The sequence below is a fragment of the Acomys minous genome (genome assembly GCF_964271855.1).
Source record: "Acomys minous genome assembly, chromosome: 1".
NCBI lineage: Eukaryota > Metazoa > Chordata > Mammalia > Rodentia > Muridae > Acomys > Acomys minous.
Genome location: NC_140483.1, coordinates 132,237,746 through 132,255,505, shown reverse-complemented (window position 1 = coordinate 132,255,505; position 17,760 = coordinate 132,237,746). Strand labels below are relative to the sequence as shown.

At 39.1% G+C, this 17,760-nt stretch overlaps 2 protein-coding genes across 4 annotated transcripts in view; one reads left to right on the top strand and one right to left on the bottom strand.

Moving 5' to 3' along the window:
• KLHL32 (kelch like family member 32) overlaps positions 1-16,518 on the top strand; it is a 220,870-nt gene extending 204,352 nt beyond the window's left edge. For all 3 annotated transcript variants that reach the window (XM_084792918.1, XM_084792917.1, XM_084792919.1), the window contains one exon: positions 6,180-16,518. In XM_084792918.1, coding sequence (XP_084649044.1) covers positions 6,180-6,341 — 162 coding nt within the window. In that variant the 3' untranslated portion in view covers positions 6,342-16,518. The remainder of the gene's footprint in view (positions 1-6,179) is intronic.
• The window catches only part of MMS22L (MMS22 like, DNA repair protein), a 120,633-nt gene continuing 118,697 nt past the window's right edge, over positions 15,825-17,760 (bottom strand). Inside the window, exon 25 of the transcript XR_014781234.1 lies at positions 15,825-17,728. The gene's annotated coding sequence lies outside the window, so the exon portion shown is untranslated. The remainder of the gene's footprint in view (positions 17,729-17,760) is intronic.

Below are 17,760 nucleotides of genomic sequence, written 5' to 3'. Positions count from 1 at the left end.
GATCGGAAGTTTGGTCTTCATGCTTGCAGGGCAAGTCCTTTATCCCCTGAGCCATCTCTCTAGCCCAATAAGCACGCATAAGACTGTGGGAAGGACTGTAAGCTTTGTCACAGGTGAAAGCAATCTTGGCGGGCTTTACCCTTGGACACACCATGGATACCTTGAGATAGACTGGGTGGAGCCATCCTGGGCCTGGAATTCAGGAAGCAGACCTGGGGATTCCACCTGGACTATTGTTTTTCTAATCAACCCTCAATGGGAGAAAGAGACCGCCCTTCACAGGTGACACAGGCAGGCGGAGAGGAGAGAGCAGCAGCAGGTTCAGAGACACCTAGGGACCTGTCCCGTGAAATGGATACCCGAAGGTTCACTCTTTTATCCCTTTAACCTTTCTTCCCTCTTGTGTAAGCTAGTTGGGTTGTATAATAAAGTTTAATTGTTAAGAAACAGAGCCTACATAAGAGTTCTTACAATTAATAGATGTGTCCATATTAGCATATGGCTTAACACTTAGATATCATAAACAAAATCTTCATGGATAATAGCGTGCTTAAAGACTTATTCTTAAATTATGTGTTTGTGTGTATGTGTATGTATGCCTCTGAGCATTTGAGTTCACAGAAGCTGGAGGCGTTGGATCAACCTGGAGCTGGAGTTACAGGTAGTTATGAGTTCCCCAACATGGGTGCTGGGAACTGAACTCTGGTCTTCTGCAAGAGCAGTGTGCACTCTAAACCTCTGATCCATCTCTCTAGCCATAGTGAGATTTTTTCTCTATCACTTACCTTGCAGTCCAGCTATTAGCAATTAAGGCTCAAATATTTCTACTTTGTTGCTCACTACAGCTCTATTTATTTTCATATATTGACAGTAACATATCAATGGATGGAGAGACCAGCTATGTATTTAAAATCAGTCCACTTCTCTGGCACTATCAGTACCTGCTGGAAAATATTCAATAGAGAAGCAAGACAATGGAAGACAGGAGTGGTGACCATGGGAAAATGTTGGTTAGACAGTAGACGTTCCTAATTATAGAACAGAGTGGTGGTGAGCATCACATGCACACTAAAATGATCAAAGTCTAAATTTTTGTCACAAATCTCTATAATTCATGATGCAAGATTCATTTAGTATCAGGGCTGATTAATGAAAATCATAAATAGTTGAAACCTTCTCTCATTAGTACCCAAAACTAATTTTCTCCCCTTAAAAATACAAACCAATACACTTGTCATAGCAGACTGCTCCTTCTGGCCTCTAATCCAGGTTCATTTAAAAGACATTTGTGGGATCAGCCACCTGGGATGGCATACATGAGAAGCCATTTCAACTACCACCAATTCATTGTAAGACATCGCAGGCTGAGGAAAGCTGGGAATCTCTTGCATTCACATTTGTCTAAACAGGTTTAGAACCACTAATAATACACTCATAGGTCATAGATCCTGAAAAGAAAACGAAGGCACCCTTATTAATTTTGTGGGCATGGAGGCGGATTTCTGGCAATTAGCCTGACTCTAATCTGGTGTACCTGGGGTGACTAGTAATATGGGCAGCTGTGTGAGTGTGCAGGTTATTTGTCTGTGTTTCCAGATTATTTTGTTATTCTCCTTTACCATTACTTCCTTTGGCTGGGGGATATGCTGCCAATCTGGCACTGCCGTTTCCCCCGTGTCTTCTTTCTGCCAGTTTACAGGGGAGTGTTTTGGAGAAAATCTGCCAAAAGCTTTCTTTTTCCTTCCCAGATTAAATACATTACATCTGTTTAACATATGCAGTCGCTGTTGGGCCAGGGAACCAAACAAAAGCTCTTGGGATGATTACCTCACTGTTATTTTTACTTCTAAAAATGTATTCATTTGGGGAAGGCAATGAGTCTTCATTCTTCTGGGCTACATCCTTCGAATAAAATACTTCCCATCTACCATTTACAGCCAGGTTACCTCAAGAAAGACACTTTTCTATTTTAATTTCTGAAAATTGAAGGCAGTACTTTACCTTGTATGGTTTTAATACATTTTAAACGATCTGTAAAGTTGGCAAGAAGGAACCATAAAGGGACCAAGAGACTTAAGAACAGCACAGGTGTTGTTCAGGAAAATGCCTGCAGAGGGTGGCTATAGAACAAGAAGCAGAGTCCGTGATTCACTTCCAGTTAGGCTAGTTGCAGGGCACAAAGGGGAAAAAGAGGACTGTCCTTGGCCACTGTTACGGAGGAAGCTTAAAGGACACTTGATGAATGATGCATCTCTGGTAGCCAGCTATTCTGAGGGCAGGGGCAACAGGTCAGTGACTGTAAGACTCTAAACAAATTATTCTAGTGCATGAATTGTCATTGTTTAATCCAAATGGCAGAGCTTTACAAAACAGCATGCATGGCTCTAGTTACCATTTCTGACTTGTTTCCATTAGGTAGGCAAAAACAGGTATAGTTATTGCTTTTGTAACTTGTTACTAGACAAGGGCTTCACTGAGCAGAGGCTCTTGGAGCAGTCTTAGGTATCAAAAACTTTGGAGCATGATGTTGCCATGTATCTTGGTGGTGTGCTTGATAGAGGAGTCCAGTTTCTTGTATTCAAAATAGGCTAGAAAACTAAGAAGGGAGGGCCCAAAGACTACCAGGAAGAGAAACAAGCTAGCCTGGCACTCGACATCCTGGACTGGGTACTGCCCCCTGGAGTTGGAATATAAGTAGAGTTCAGATGCTCAGGCTTGGAGGGGTTTTGGCTGCATCTCAGCTTCTAGACTGGTTTGTATTGAAGTAGCACTCTTGTGGAGGAAGAGAGGTTCTTCTTTTCTTGGAAATAAAGAGGTGCAGAACTCTGCAGTTTTAGAACACTTGCAAATGAGTCCATTTGGTTTAAGAGGATTTTAATTGTTGTTGGGTAGCATTTCTGCAGACATGTGAACAAGCCTCTACTTACTTTAGAGAGGGAAGTAAAGACAGACCAAAGAATGGATAGCACCAAAGTTGAACATGTAAACCAATGACTTTTTGGGGGATTACTTACAGGAATATGGGTGAGGGGTTACTTACAGGAGCAGAAATGACTGAAAGACAGCTGTATCACCAAAGCCCTCCCCAGCAGCATAGGTGACAGCTCATAAAAGCTGGAACACAGGAGCATACTGCATAGCCTTCAGGTACCTCAACAGGAGGCTGGATAATGTCCTTTCATCATGCCTCAGTTGGTCTGCAGCTCCTGCAGTCAGTTTGTCTGATTTTTCTTTGTCCAGAGTCTGGCTGCTCTCTGCTTCTTCCAGGTTGCTTGGTGAGTCTCTGGCTTGCAGGCTACTGGGTCTGAGTTTCTTTTAAGCAACTCAGCTTGTCTGAGCATCACCTTGAAGAGTGACTCTCAGTAGTCTTTACTGTTCTATACTTCCTGGGGAAAGAGAGGACTAGAGAATCATGTAAGTTCCAGGGACTTCCTGAAGCTATTTGAAGTTGTTTATTTCCTGTTTTAAAGAGTTGCCCTGTAGGATGGAGTGTTTCTTCTTTTGCTACAACATCCTGTTGTTTCACCTCCATGTATACAACTTGTCCTTTTAAATCCTGTCTTAAGAAGATTCTTTCCAAGATGCAACGTTTTGACCTTGGAGGAAACTGCTACACATCTATAGTGGTGGCTCTCAACCTCCCTAATGCTGCAACCCTTTAATATAGTTCGTGTTGTGGTGACCCCGTACTATAAAGTGATTTTGTTGCTACTTCATAACTGTAATTTTGCTATTGCTATGCATTGTAATATAAGTATGTAATTATGTAGAATATTTGATATGCGATCCCAAGACAGTCACAACCCACAGGTTGAGAACCACTGGTCTGGGGAAAGATACCTAAGGAGTGCATGCCAGCTATGACTGTATTGATGGCAGAAGATATCTAAGCATTCAAGGAGAAGGGATATGTGAGGGAATCTCTTAGGACAAGCAGTTGAAAACTACAAGGACACTGAAGAAAAAAGGGTAATTATGGTTTTGTTATTGGGAAGTTCCATCTTTTCATATTATTAACTGTCTAATACACAGAGATAAGTTGATGTTCCACAGAGAGGGGCAGGAACCCAAGAAGTTGAGACAGAAAAGCTATAGGAAGGTGTTTTGTTTCATCATCTTGACACAAGCTAGATTATCTGAGAAGAGGGAACTTCCATTGAGAAAATACCTCCAGAAGCCTGGCCTGTAGGTTAACCCTTTTGGGTGCTTTCCTACTTAGTGGTTGATGTGGGAGACCCTAGTCCATTCTGGGCAGTGCCACCCCTGGGCTAGGACTCTGGGATTCTTAAAACTTTGGAATGTGTTTTAAATTGAGATATTATATTAATATGGGATAATTTTTAAAGAATTTTATTTTAATTTCAATTTTTTTTACTTTTACATATATATTTGTATTATTACACACATAAACAAGAAACTACATAGAACAAGAAGAACCACAACACAATTAGGAATTATATAAATGTTACATCCATAGTGTTTTGACAACCTTGGAGAAAACATCTTTCCTATCTTGGTGAGTCTAAAATTCTGAATGTAAATCAATAACTATCATATCTCATCTCTATCAACCTAAAAACTTCTATCTAGGCCTAAAAAATCTTAACCTCTAAACAACTAAGCTTAATTGTAAAACTAAACTATCTGGTCTGCAACGCAATCAGAGACTAGAGAAGGAATAAAATTAATTATCTGAATAAACAGATAGTGCTAGTTCGCAGCTTCCTAACTGAGAAAAATAACAGAAAGTTTGCTGCCTAGACAGTCATCAAAACGCTCTAATGTTGGAGCATCATCTTCAGCCTTCTGGCCCATTATATCTGGCAGACATATTTGTGAAGCAGGAACTATTGAGGACTTGCTTACCCTGTCTTAGCAGAGTTTGGCCATTGAATCTGCCTGGGTTGCCCATTTTTAGGCAGAATTTTGTCTGTGGTAGAAATGAGGACATTTTACCAAGTGGCTTGTTTACCACATTTGAAGTCATCTCCATAAGATGGTTCTTTGATGCTCATCATCCTCATTGAGGTAGGCTGGGTGTTGCCAGGAGTTAACCTTATTGTCATAAGATTCTTAAAATCATAAAAAAAAATCTTTAAATGTCATATTCTATACATCTCTGAAGTTTCTGAAGACCTTATCTAACTATTTTACCTTATCTATATATAGAATTCTATCTGTTAAACCTAGGATGTATATTCTTGTGATGAAAACAGACTAGTAATTGACATGACCATGAGTTATCAGCTAACAATTAACTTGTATTACTTAATTATCTTAAAGAGCCTGCAATAGCACCTTCAAAGTATGGAAGTAAACCTTGTGTTATAATTGAGTTGTATGGGTACACTACCTCCAATTAGAGTAGAAATATACTTAATGTATATGAAGAATAATCTTGACCAAATCAGCCGGAAGCAGCCTTAAAAAAAGAATGATACCCCATTTCCCTTAAGGGAATTAGGTAGGGTTTTGGTTATCTTCTTGGGAGATGGCTGTTTATTTTCATTGGGAGTTGGTTATAAGTTATTATTGATCTTAGAGAAAACAAGGTTGGACTCAGGGATGTTTCTCTTTTCCTTTATTTTTCTTAGGTATGGAGATAGAGGTTGACAAGAAAGAAGGAGGGAATATAGAAATATATAGGGGTAACAGGACAAAAAGCAGATTATTAAACCTATTCCTCAATTTAAGGCCTTAACTATTACTCACAAACAAGGTTATTTTTAATTCATTGGTATAGAATTTTGTATATTGATGCAAAATAAGTTCAATTTTGATAAATTGGTATAGAATTCAAATTCAAGATTATTCTTCACACACATTAATATGAGATATTACAGATGAACAAAAAAGGAAGTATTATCATTGAATAGTAGTACATTTGTATGTCAAGTTGAAAAGGGGTCAGTTGTACTGCTTTGTTTTGCTTTTGTTTTTTTCCTGTCAACTTGACACAAGCTTAAGTTATCTTACAAGAAGAACCATCTTTGAAAAAATATCTCCTTAAGACTGGTATGCAGGCAAGCCTATGGAATGTACTGGTCATAATTGCTTTGGTCATATTTTAGCCAGCAACAGAAAAGTAACTAATACATCCAGTAAGAAAAATAATGATGCCTAAGGTGCCTCTTTCATGAATATGTTCTGAGTAATCCCTCTCCCCTCTTTTGATGTAGGTATTGGATGTAAGCAGAGAAGGCAAAGAAGAGGTGTTCTATGGACCTACACTTCCCTTTGCTTCAAATGGAATAGCCGCATGTTTCCTTCCAGCTCCCTATTTCACATGCCCTAACCTTCAGACTCTTCAAGTGCCTCATCACAGGATAGGCACTATCTGAAAGGCCAGCACCCAAGACAGCATCACGAGGACACTAAATGAGAGCTTGGTATCTGGATACAGGGCATGAACATCTTCAGTACTCAATGCTTCCCTGTCCTGTATTGTGATAAATACTAGCAAAAAAAAAAAAAAAAAAAAAGAGTAATTTTCTAAAACCTTATTGAGAATATTGTCACTTTTTCAGTGTATGTTAACATCCAGTATGTATGACTTCTGCTGTGGTGCACCTTATGGCCATCCTACCAGCACGGTATTGTTTCATGGCTCTTTAAAACATTCCTTGTAACCCTGTTCTAATCAGTGATGTCTGGGATCATGTGACAGTGTTACTAAGGCACTTTTTACACATGGCGTTAGTTTTCTCATATTCTTCCATACTTATGCCTTTACTACTTAGACATCAGCGTGTCATTTTTCAAACTTAACATTTTGCAGCTCTGCTCAGAAGAGGTGCAGCAGGATGACATCATATGCTTTAAGTGCCATATTTTATTCAAGGTGATAGGAGTAACAGACTTGGAAAAATTTTCAACCTTAGTTACTCTGACCTTGTATCACAACTTTATAGGGCTTAAGTTTCTCACCCTGGAAAGACGATAATTACTAATTTCCACATTAACTTAAAAAATGTTGTGAAGATTACACAAATGTTAAAAACTTTGCCTAAGAAAAATGTTACTCAAATTCTACATTTTTCTGTCTTTAGAGCCCTATTACTGAACCCACATTACGTTCAAGTATATAAATTTCAAGATGGAATATTGAAAAGGTCCTGTGGGATGAGTCTGAGAGCATGAGAAAGACAATGTACCTTTCCTAAGTAGGAACACCAAAGATCCCTAAACTTGTACATTCTTTTCTCCTCCTCCGGTTTTCCGAGACAAGGTTTCTCTGTGTACTGTGTAGCCTTGGCTGTCCTGGACTCCCTTTGTAGACCAGGCTGGCATTGAACTCACAGAGATCCCCTGAGTACTGGGATTACAGGCATGTGCCACCTTGCCCGGCTCAACTTATACAGATTCTTGCCTCAAAGAATTTCCTTAAATGGCTCGTCTAAAGTTTAAAAAAAATTTTTTTAGCTGTACTAATCACGGCACTGCAGAAGGCTGTGACATAAGACTGAACTGAAAGCCAGAAGTTCTAATAGACATTTTCCAAGTTGTTAAAGGCTATGTCAATCTTGAGTACTTGTGGGACTCTCTACCACTGCCAATACATTTTTTATTACTACCAGTTTTAATAATGCATAATTCTTTTTCAGTCTGGATTTCTGGGTTTGCTTTATCTCTCACTAAAATCTTAATAATCACATTTTAACATAAATTCAACGTTTGTTTTTTCTAATCTTGCCAAGACTTAAGGTCATTGTTATTAAAGGCTGTTTTCTCTCAGCTGCGTAGTCATTTGCTTATGTCATGAAAATTATCTCTTTTTTATTATCATAAATAAATGAAAAAATAATCCTTTTCTTTTTGTTCAGAGTGGCCTACAATTCACAATCTTCCTAGATAAAACAATCTTTTTACCTTAACAAATTCACTAATTTTATGCACTGCTGTATGATACCTAATGCACTGTTCTAACAATATAAATGATCTCTGGTTAACTGGGGTTAAAAGGACAGGAAGTGACAGAAAGGGGAAGGAGGAAAGGTTAAAAACAAACAAACAAACAAACAAACAAACAAAAACCCAGGAGTTTGGACAGGAACAAGGACCCTATGGACAGTGTGAGCAGCAACAGCTGATGAAGGTAAATGGTGAGGACATTTTTAAAGGATGCCTATGAGCCTTCAGAAATAAACTGAAAAATTCTGTCAGGAAAGTGCATTCCAGCCTCTCTGATTTGTTTCAACATAGATCTAAAGAAGTGTTTTAGACTTATTGAACTTTCTACTTGATGTATGGAGTTTCTCTCTGTTTATGTTTCCAGGTTCTATACCCACTGACTTAAAGGGAATGGCTTCAAAAGAAGTTCGCCTGGCTGGTAACAGAGAGGAAACATGAGATAACCTTAGACTCATTTTGTATTCATTTTTTACCATTCACTTAAGCCAGCATAAATTACCAATTTCTCCTTGTAATTTCTTCATGGCACACTTTCTGCAGAGTTTGGACATGTTCTTCATATGTATAATCAAAGAACAGCATCAAAAGTATCACACTCTTTTACTAAAAGAGAAAAGATTGCACAATTGAATCCCTTCTTCAAAATCATCTGCCATGAATGATCTGTGAGCTTTTCAGCTATGTACCCACCTACCGTTTAAGTGTATAGAGATTTATTCCCAATCTTCAATCTCTAGAATTAAAGACTGTATTTTACTTTCCATATAAGACCATAAGACATTTAAGCATTTAAACATCAAATGAGGGTTCTATTTTTAAAAACTAAACAAGTTTCCACAACCATTATGCTTTGAGAGGAAACACTAGCAAAGACGCGGCTCTCTATCTACAATGTAAGATGCATAACCCACCCTAATCTTTAAAAATAAAATGACAACAAAATTACAAACGTGTCACTATTTGTACCTTCTCCTTGTTTTCCTTACAACTGATGTACATGTGTAGTATCCCCTTCAGCTATTGTAAAAGTTGAAACCTTCAATTGTTTTTACACAAAGTATAAGTCCCATAGGAATAAGACAGATACTGTTTCTCTAGGCAACATGGCTCATCTTTATTTTCATTGTATAATCACTGGCACAATAGAAGTTAAATGCATACATGAAATTTTATATACCTATCTCACCTTTATTATATGCAAAAGCCTAAAAATTACATATAAAATTATACCTATAACATGTAACTGGGTAACTATCAGCACAACTATGTTCTAAGTCAGGATGGGGAAGCAGCTCAGGGTGGAGTGCATGCCTTGCCTACAGAAAGCCTTGCCTTCCATCCCCAGTACTGCATTGAACTGGCTGTGGTGGTTCATGCTTGGAATCCCACTATGCTTGGGAAGTCTTGGCTACCAAGACAGCTCAAAGCCAGCCTGAAACAGAGTTCTGACCCTGTCTTTCATAAATAAATACATAAATAATAAAGCTGGTAAATTGTAATCAAGTGGTACAGAATTGGGTAATCTCATCAAACAGATGAACAAAGTGAAAACACAACTTTCATATCTAAACAAATATAGAAAAGAATATGCTATTTTTCTCGAATCCTGGACTGATTGTTTTAACCAAATCACATTTTTTTTATTGGCATTTTGTGCTTTTGCTTGACAAGGCAATACATTTAACTCTAAGAAGGCTAGGCATATGGTTTTGTTCAGTGCAGAAAAGATGTAAGACTTAGAACATAATTCCTCAAAGGTTTCCCAAAATGCAGAAACATATCAATTTTTATATAAAATCTTAACTGTCAAAGACTATAAGAACTGAGTGTGGGTGCTGTGATGATGCATACCTGTCATTTCATTATTCCAGCACTTGGTGAGAGGCTGAGGCAGGAGAACTGTATATTTAAGGCTGGCCTGCAATACATAGGACCCCCGCCCCAAAAAATACCCAAGACAAAAAAAAAAAAAAAAAAAAAAAAAAAAGACATTTTGTGACAATACATGGAAATAAGTCCATATATTATTTAAGAACAGAATCTTTTTTTAGATATTCATTTATATTATTACACATATATACAATAAATTACCTGTAGCAAGAAGAACCATGACACAATCAGGAATTATATAAATGTTACATTCTTAGCGTTTTGGCTATTTGTATTTGAGAGCCTTGAAGAAAACATCTTTCCTATCTTGGTGTGTTTAAAATTCTGGGTGTAAATCAATCTCCATCACATCTTGTCATTATCAACTTAGAAAACCTATCTAGATCTAAAAACATCTTAACCCCTAAACAACTAAGCTTCCTTGTAAAACAAGAAAGGCCAGTGAGACGGTGAAGGTGGCATCACCAAGCCTGACGACCTGCATTAGAGCTCAGGACCCACATGGTGGAAGAAGAGAATGGACTCCTCCAAGTTGTTCTCTGACCTAAACACACACGCAAGCGCATGCACGCATGCGCACACACACAGGCATGGATGCCCACACAAACATATACAAAAAAAAAAGTACAAGAAATCTTTATTTTAAAAAGTGAAGGCAATATAGAACACACCTATAATCCTACCACTGGGGTGCCAGAGGCAAGAGGATTTTGAATTTGAGTCTGGCCTGAGCTACATGGTGAAAGCATTCAATGAGCCCCCGTTTCAACAAAACCAAGTCACCAGGAAACCACCAACCAAAACCCCACCAAGCTTGTGAAAGGTATAGTAGAAGCTACAAGATAATACAAATCAATTAGTCCAAGACATAAAAACATTTTTAAAAATAAATACTGAGACAGAAAATGCAGTCATTCATCATTTAATGGTTGAGATGTATTCTGAGAAATGCATCCTTAGGCAAAGTCAGTGTACTTACACAATAGGTGGTTGTCAGTCACCTCTTGTGGCCACTGGCTGCAATCTAGATATGTAGTGCTGGTATAACAAGGCATATTGTTTTACAATGCGTTTTTCTGGGTATTTTTATACATTAGGAGTGTAATCTAAAACAGTAAGGGGGAATAAGTACAAAAACCTACAAGTCATCTGTCATGAAGTATTATGGACTATGCATAGTTTATGTGCTGTATTTACTTCTGTGTCTGGCAGGGCAGTGGGCTTACTTGTCCCAGCATCATTATGTGTCCGATATGTTCTACTGTGATGTTACAATGGCTGTGCATCTAGATTAGGAACCCTGTAGCTCTGCCAGAATCTCACAGGATTACTTTAATATGTGCATCCTATGACTGAAGAATATGCACCATGTGATTTTACTTAAGGAAAAACTGATAGGAAAAGATATAGATGTTTAAAATTACAAAATCCTTCTATCTCAAATAAACTCAATAGTGCTTGATTTTTGCAGATGATCCTCCAAATTTTTCTTACTCATGGAAACCATCTAATTAGATGCTAATTAAATTGAAGTTTAAATCAAAACCAAATCTTAATGTCTAATAAAACATTTTCATCACTCTGTTGCCCTTCAATCATCTTTTATACCCATCCCATCTGGTGCTTTATGGATATTTGAGTGGAATGCTCACATATCCAATATGTATACTTTTCTTCCTATTTAGCTTTTTAAGTTTCTAGAGAAAGGACATTTATTAACTTTCAGCTTTATGAAAAGGGTGATACACCACACTGACCTGCTGAATGAACCTAAATGACGAATGAACAATGTTCAGCGAAAGCAGGGGAGCTTGGAGAAAAGGAAACGTGGAAGAAATTGTCCTTTTCCTGGCTGTCTGAATTCTATTTTTACTGCTATGATAAACACCATAACCAAAACCAACTTGGGAGGAAAGGGCTCACTTCAGTTTATAGTTGTAGCCCATTATTAAGGGAAGGGCAGAAACCTGGAAGTGAAGGTGGGAACTGAAGCAGAGGAGCACTGCCTACTTGCCTGCACAGCTTGCTTTTTTATACTACCCTGAACCACCTATGAAGAGGTGGCATGGTTCCCAGTGGGATGATGATGAAAATAATAATAATAATAATAATAATAATAATAATAATAATAATGCATCGCAGACTTGCCTACAAGCAATATGATGGAGGCATTTGCTCAATTATTTTCCTCTTTCAAAATAACTGACTTGCATCAAGTTGGACAGTCAGAACATTGGCTATTGTAAACAGGGCAGCAGGGAACACGGCTGAGCAACTATCTCTGTAGTAGGACAGAGTCCTTTCAGTGTATGCTCAGGGTGGTATAACTGGGTTTTATCATAGTCCTATATTTAGCTTTTTAAGAAGGTCTACTGATTTCTATTGTGTGACTGTCTCAGTGTACACTCCATGGTGATTTGAATGAAATCGGTCTGCGTAGGCCCAAAGGGAGTGGCACTATTTGTGGGAGGAGGAGTGTTGCTGGGGATGGGGCTTTGAGGTCTCAAATACTCAAGCGAGGCCCAGTGTCTCTTCTTGCTGCCAGCTGATCTGGGTGTAGATCTCTTAGCTACTTCTCTAGGACCAAGATGGCCTGTGTGCTGCCAAGCTTCCCACCATGATGATAATGGACTAAACCTCTGAACTGTGAGCCAGCCCAAATTAAATATTTTCCTTCATAAGAATTGCTTGCACTATAGGTTTTTCAATTGGGGAGAGGCTCATGTCATGGTATCTCTTCACAGCAATAAGAACCCTAAGACACTCTTTTTTTTTCTAAGACACTCTCTTAACAGTGATTAAGTCTTTCCTTTCTCCCACATCCTAGCCAGCATTTCTTTCCTAATAATTGCCCTTTTGATTGGATTAACATGAAATCTCAAAGTAGTTTTAATTTACATTTCCCTCATTGCTAAGGATGTTGTAGACTTTAAAAAGTTATCTCTCAGCCATATATATATATGAATGAAGGAGGCATTAATGAAACATATTCTGGAATGACCTGTCCAACAGCTCGGTCAAGGTTTCCTCCAAAGATGCTCAGGGCTAAAAGATATTTTTTATTTGTATGTTTATGACTACAAGCATGTTTGCCACATGTGCTGTGCAGGCATTTGTAGAGGCCAAAAAAGGGGCCTCAGATTTCCTGAAGCTGGAGGTACAGCTTATAGTAAAGATTCCTGATGTGGGTACGTGGAACTGAATGTGCACCCTTCGGAAGAGCAGCAAGGACTCTTGGTCTTTCTCTTTCTTAGTCAGCCTGCTCTTTTTAGTTATTTTTGAGAACTTCATGTGTAAGTACTGTATTTGCAGCATTTCTTCATTTTTTATCACCAACACCTCCCATGTCACCTCAACTCCTTAAATTCATGGCCTCTGCTCTCCTCTCTCCACACCCACACGACAAAAAAAGGCAGTGTAATGACCTGAGTTAGACTGCTGAGACCCCAAAATAATACAGGTTTTTGCCTTTGGTTGCCTCGTGGAACTTGAAGGTAAAACTCTACTGTGAAAAACACTGCACACTTTCATCACAGGGCTTGGAGAAACAAGTGGATACTGTCCTGGAACGTTCCTCCCCAAGGCTGTGTTTCATAGTGTTGGAAGACGCTATGCAGGCTGCTGGTAGACACATTCTATCCAATGTGAACTGTGATAACTACAATCATGACCAGCCTGACAAGACAGACCAAGTAGGCAACAGTGGTAATTATGGGGTTAACCAATAGCTGTGCTGGATTTCAATGAGACAATTCATGTCTAGTACTATAAACCTGGCCAGGAACCCTTGGCTGGAGGGGTCACAGACACTAGAAGAGAACCTTCTACCATTTTAATTAACTGATACAGTATCCAACTGTCTCCTAAGTACCTACCCATACACTCAGAGAATGCTGTTCTCAGGCCTCATCCAAGAAACATCTGTTTGCAACGAATTTCAACAGATTAAAAGGCAGAGAATAAATGACCCTGGAAAGCTTCTCTGCATGTAGTACACCTATAACACAAACCCTGCACTCAAGACATAGAGAACATTGCTAGGAGGGAGCAGAATTTAAGAGCTGGAGGTCCAGAGGACTGCCTTGAGGTAAGTATCTTTCAGACATAATAGGAATGGTGCATCTATGACTTTGCAACAGTGTTGTTGTCTGTACAATAAGATAGTCTACATTTCAGCATGCATGTGAAAAGCCTCATAAGACATACCTCCAGCTGAAGAGCTATAGGTAGTTGACGGTTACTCAGGGAGTCAATTTTGTTCAGTGACATTATCAGTGGTAGGTTGCCAATGCTCTAGTGGTTAGCCATATACCCATATACCCATGTGAATGTGGATATCATTAGTTAAAGTCAGTAGGATTGATAAATATAAACTGAGGACATAGATCTGAGGGGATGTTTTTAAGGGGAACCTGGGAAGAGTTGGAAGAAGAATGAAGGATAGATATGATAAAAATGTATTGTAGTCATGTATGAAAATCTCAAAGAATAAAACAAACAATGAGAAATGGTCCAGTTAGGTGACATAAAATGGTCAAGCTGACATCTAGTGAATCAGAAGAGGAGGAGGAAGTTACTGGAGGTGCTGCAGCAGAGCAACAATGAAAGGAGTTAGTCCTTCAGGAACACTCCTTTCAGAACTGCTTGTAGGACACACTGTGGGAACAAAGACCAGAGATAAGAAAACAGCTTTCCAGGCCTGAGAAGAAAAAAAAGTTTAGATGCAAGTGATTGTAAAAGGGGAAATGGTGCATTCAAGTGTCTATTGGTTATTACAAGTAGGGGAAAATAAAGGGTCTACGATGATTCTGAGGCTTCATGGCTTTTATCTAGGGAAAAGTGTTCTCTTGTGTAGAAAATGAATACAGGTGACATGGGCAGCTTGTTATGTTGCCCTAAGATTTCAAAGCACTGAACAAAAGAGGTTGAGGAAAAAAATAGCACTACTAATAGATTTAAGAGACATGGTAGTGGTTCACGCCTTCAATCCCAGCACTTGGGAGGCAGAAGCAGGTGGATCTCTGAGTTTGAGGCCAGCCTGGTAGACAGAAAAATTTCCAGCACAGCCAGGGCTACACAGAGAAACCCTGTGTCAGGGAGGGAGGGAGGGGGAAAGAGTTATGAGCCTTTGGGATCTGCCAAGACAGATTAAGGGCACGCCTTACCACTACGGTCAGCAAAAGAAGACCCAGAATATATGTTATTCTCATTAAACAAAAGTAAAAACCATTATCCAAATTTCTTCAGTTGAATTGAGCAAGCTTTATTTTTTGTCACTATAGAGCTGGCTGTCTTGCTAAAGTAGGGTTTGGAAGAACAGCATGAAACAAAGGAGAATGTGGGGTTTATATAGCCGCAAAGCTGTAACGGTAGGGGTTTTTCAAGGGTTGGGGGATTTTTGGTTATGTCGAAACTTGGCTTAACATCTCAAAATTATTAGGTATAACATCTTATCAGGGTGGAGATCAAGGTATAGGATTTGGAACATGTCCAGCTCCAGAAAATGGGTTAAGACATGGTCAAAATTGAGGGGTTTTGTTGTTTGATTTTTGTCTATTTTGTTTTTCAAGACAGGGTTTCTTTGTGTAGCCTTGGCTGTCCTGGACTCACCTTGTAGACCAAGCTAGCCTCAAACTCCTGTCATCCACCTGCCTCTGCCTCCCTGAGTTTTGGGATTAAAGGGGTGCACCATCACACCTGGCCCCACATTTGAATTTTACAGAAAACATGAATGAAATTACTTTGACCTTGTAATAAAATGGCTTCTGATGGAGTCAGGCTGGTCCATCAGATGCTCTCAAGATACAATGTGTATAAAAAGAGAAAGCACCCTTGAAGAGGAATGGAGAAGAAAAGAAAATTCAAATATTGTACAGGCCAAAGACCACGAGAAATAAGAACACATTTGGATGCAACTAGAAGAGAATGGCTTCCTCCTATGGCGGAGGAAACAGCTTCCATGCAAACAGGCTGTGTCTTAGTTACCGCTCTATTGCTTAAGGAGACACCATGACCAAGAAAACTTACGAAATAACACATTTAATTAGGGGCTTGCTTACCGTTTTAGAGGCTTAGTCCATGACCATCACAGTGGGGAGTGTGAGGTGGGCAAAGAGTGCACAAGACTGGGCCTGGCCTGGGCTTTTGAAACCTCAAAGCCCACCCCCAGTGACACATCTCCTCCAACAAGTCCACACCCCCTAATCCTTCCCAAAGAGTTCAACTAACTAGAGACCAAGCACTCGAACACAGGAACCTATGGGGGCCATTCTCATTCAAACCAGCACAATCCTTAAAAAAGCAGGTATCAAGTAAAGAGCAAAAATGTAAGGAGTCAAGTGAAGAAGGGTCAGTGATAAGTTTGTAGAGAAGGGAATAATTAAGAAAAGTATATCTTAAAGGGACATAAATCCATATAAATAAGGTGCATCCTCAGCAGGGGAAGAAAAACACCTTGAAACACACAAACTCAACTTCTCCAGGAATCCCATCTTATCCCTGGCCTCCTGTGTGTTCATGCTTTCAGGCCTTGCTTTTACTTGGAATCACATGCCTGTGGGGTAAGTACTTTACCTGTGGAGACAACATTTCCTACTTATTTCCAAGAACTAATCTTAAATATGTGTGTAACTAGGTAGCAGCTTCTCATGTCCCCTAAGTTTCAAACTCTAAGCAACATGCTTTAAAACACATCTTCTTGCCTTTTCTCTCTGGTTTGAGATAGGTCTTCACTCAAGCTCACTCTGGCTGTGAACTAGTAACAATCCTCCTGTGTCAGCCCTCCTCAGTTCTGTAATTATAGGCATGAGCCACTCATTATACCTTATCTGTAAAATACAGTAGAAAATGACCTTGAAGAAAAGGAGCTCGATCGCTCTTGCTCTCTCCCATGTGCCATGTTATGTTATATTATGCTATTGGTATTTTATTATATATTTTGTGTGTGTGCTAGGGATTACACTCAGGTCCTCATACAAACCATTCTGGTATTGAGCTATATTCCCAACCCCTTTAATGGCCATTTTGAGTTGGCTTAAAGAAATCAGAAGTCTTGGGCTACAAAGACAGCTCGGCTACTATAGGTGTGGCTCACAACCACTAGCTGCTGAAGCATACAGTGCATTGACTAGTCACTGTTACAATGAAGGAAATGCGTTGCTATGCAATCTTTCATAGCCTTGACTCCATTTATTGGAATTAATGACATTTGATATGGGGAGAAAAATAGACCATTTGCCTATAAAAGTAACATATACATGTTCTTCTGAGTTAGGTTGAAGTGTTTTCTTTAAAAAGCAGCAATAAAGAATACAATCTCAAAAAGAAAACAAATTGTTTCAAAGTTAAAACATGAAAAAGAAACCCACAATTTTGAAAAACCAAAAGAAACAACAACACAACAAAAAACAAGACAACCCCCTGGATTCCCCCATTTACAACTGAAAGGCACATTTAACGCTACTTCTCTGTTGCTGTGCTAAACAACATGCCAAAGGCAACTTAAGAAAGGGACAGTTTATTTCACCTTATGGTTCCAGAGGGATAAGTCCATGAAGTAGTACAAATCTTCAAACTCCCAAAGCCTACCTCCTGTGACCTACTTCTCCACCAATGCTCCATCTCCTAAACCTCCCAACTGGGGCACTGTCATACAAACCATCAGACATACTTTCCTTTTATTGTAGTAAATAACGTCGTAATCCTGTCTGTAAACTACACAACTCAGACATTTAACATACATCAGCTCATGGATTCCTGTAACACTGTGAAATTAATAAAAAGAAAAAGATTAAGAAACTCTTTTGTCTGTGAAGAATGGTTAGGTAACCACCTGGTTTGAGACCTACGCAGGTTCTCAGTTGTATGACTGGGTGGAACTCTTTGTACTTAATGATGTGCACCATGGAAAGGAGTCAGGACAAGAGACCTGGAAGATGAAATGTACATCCTCCATTAGAC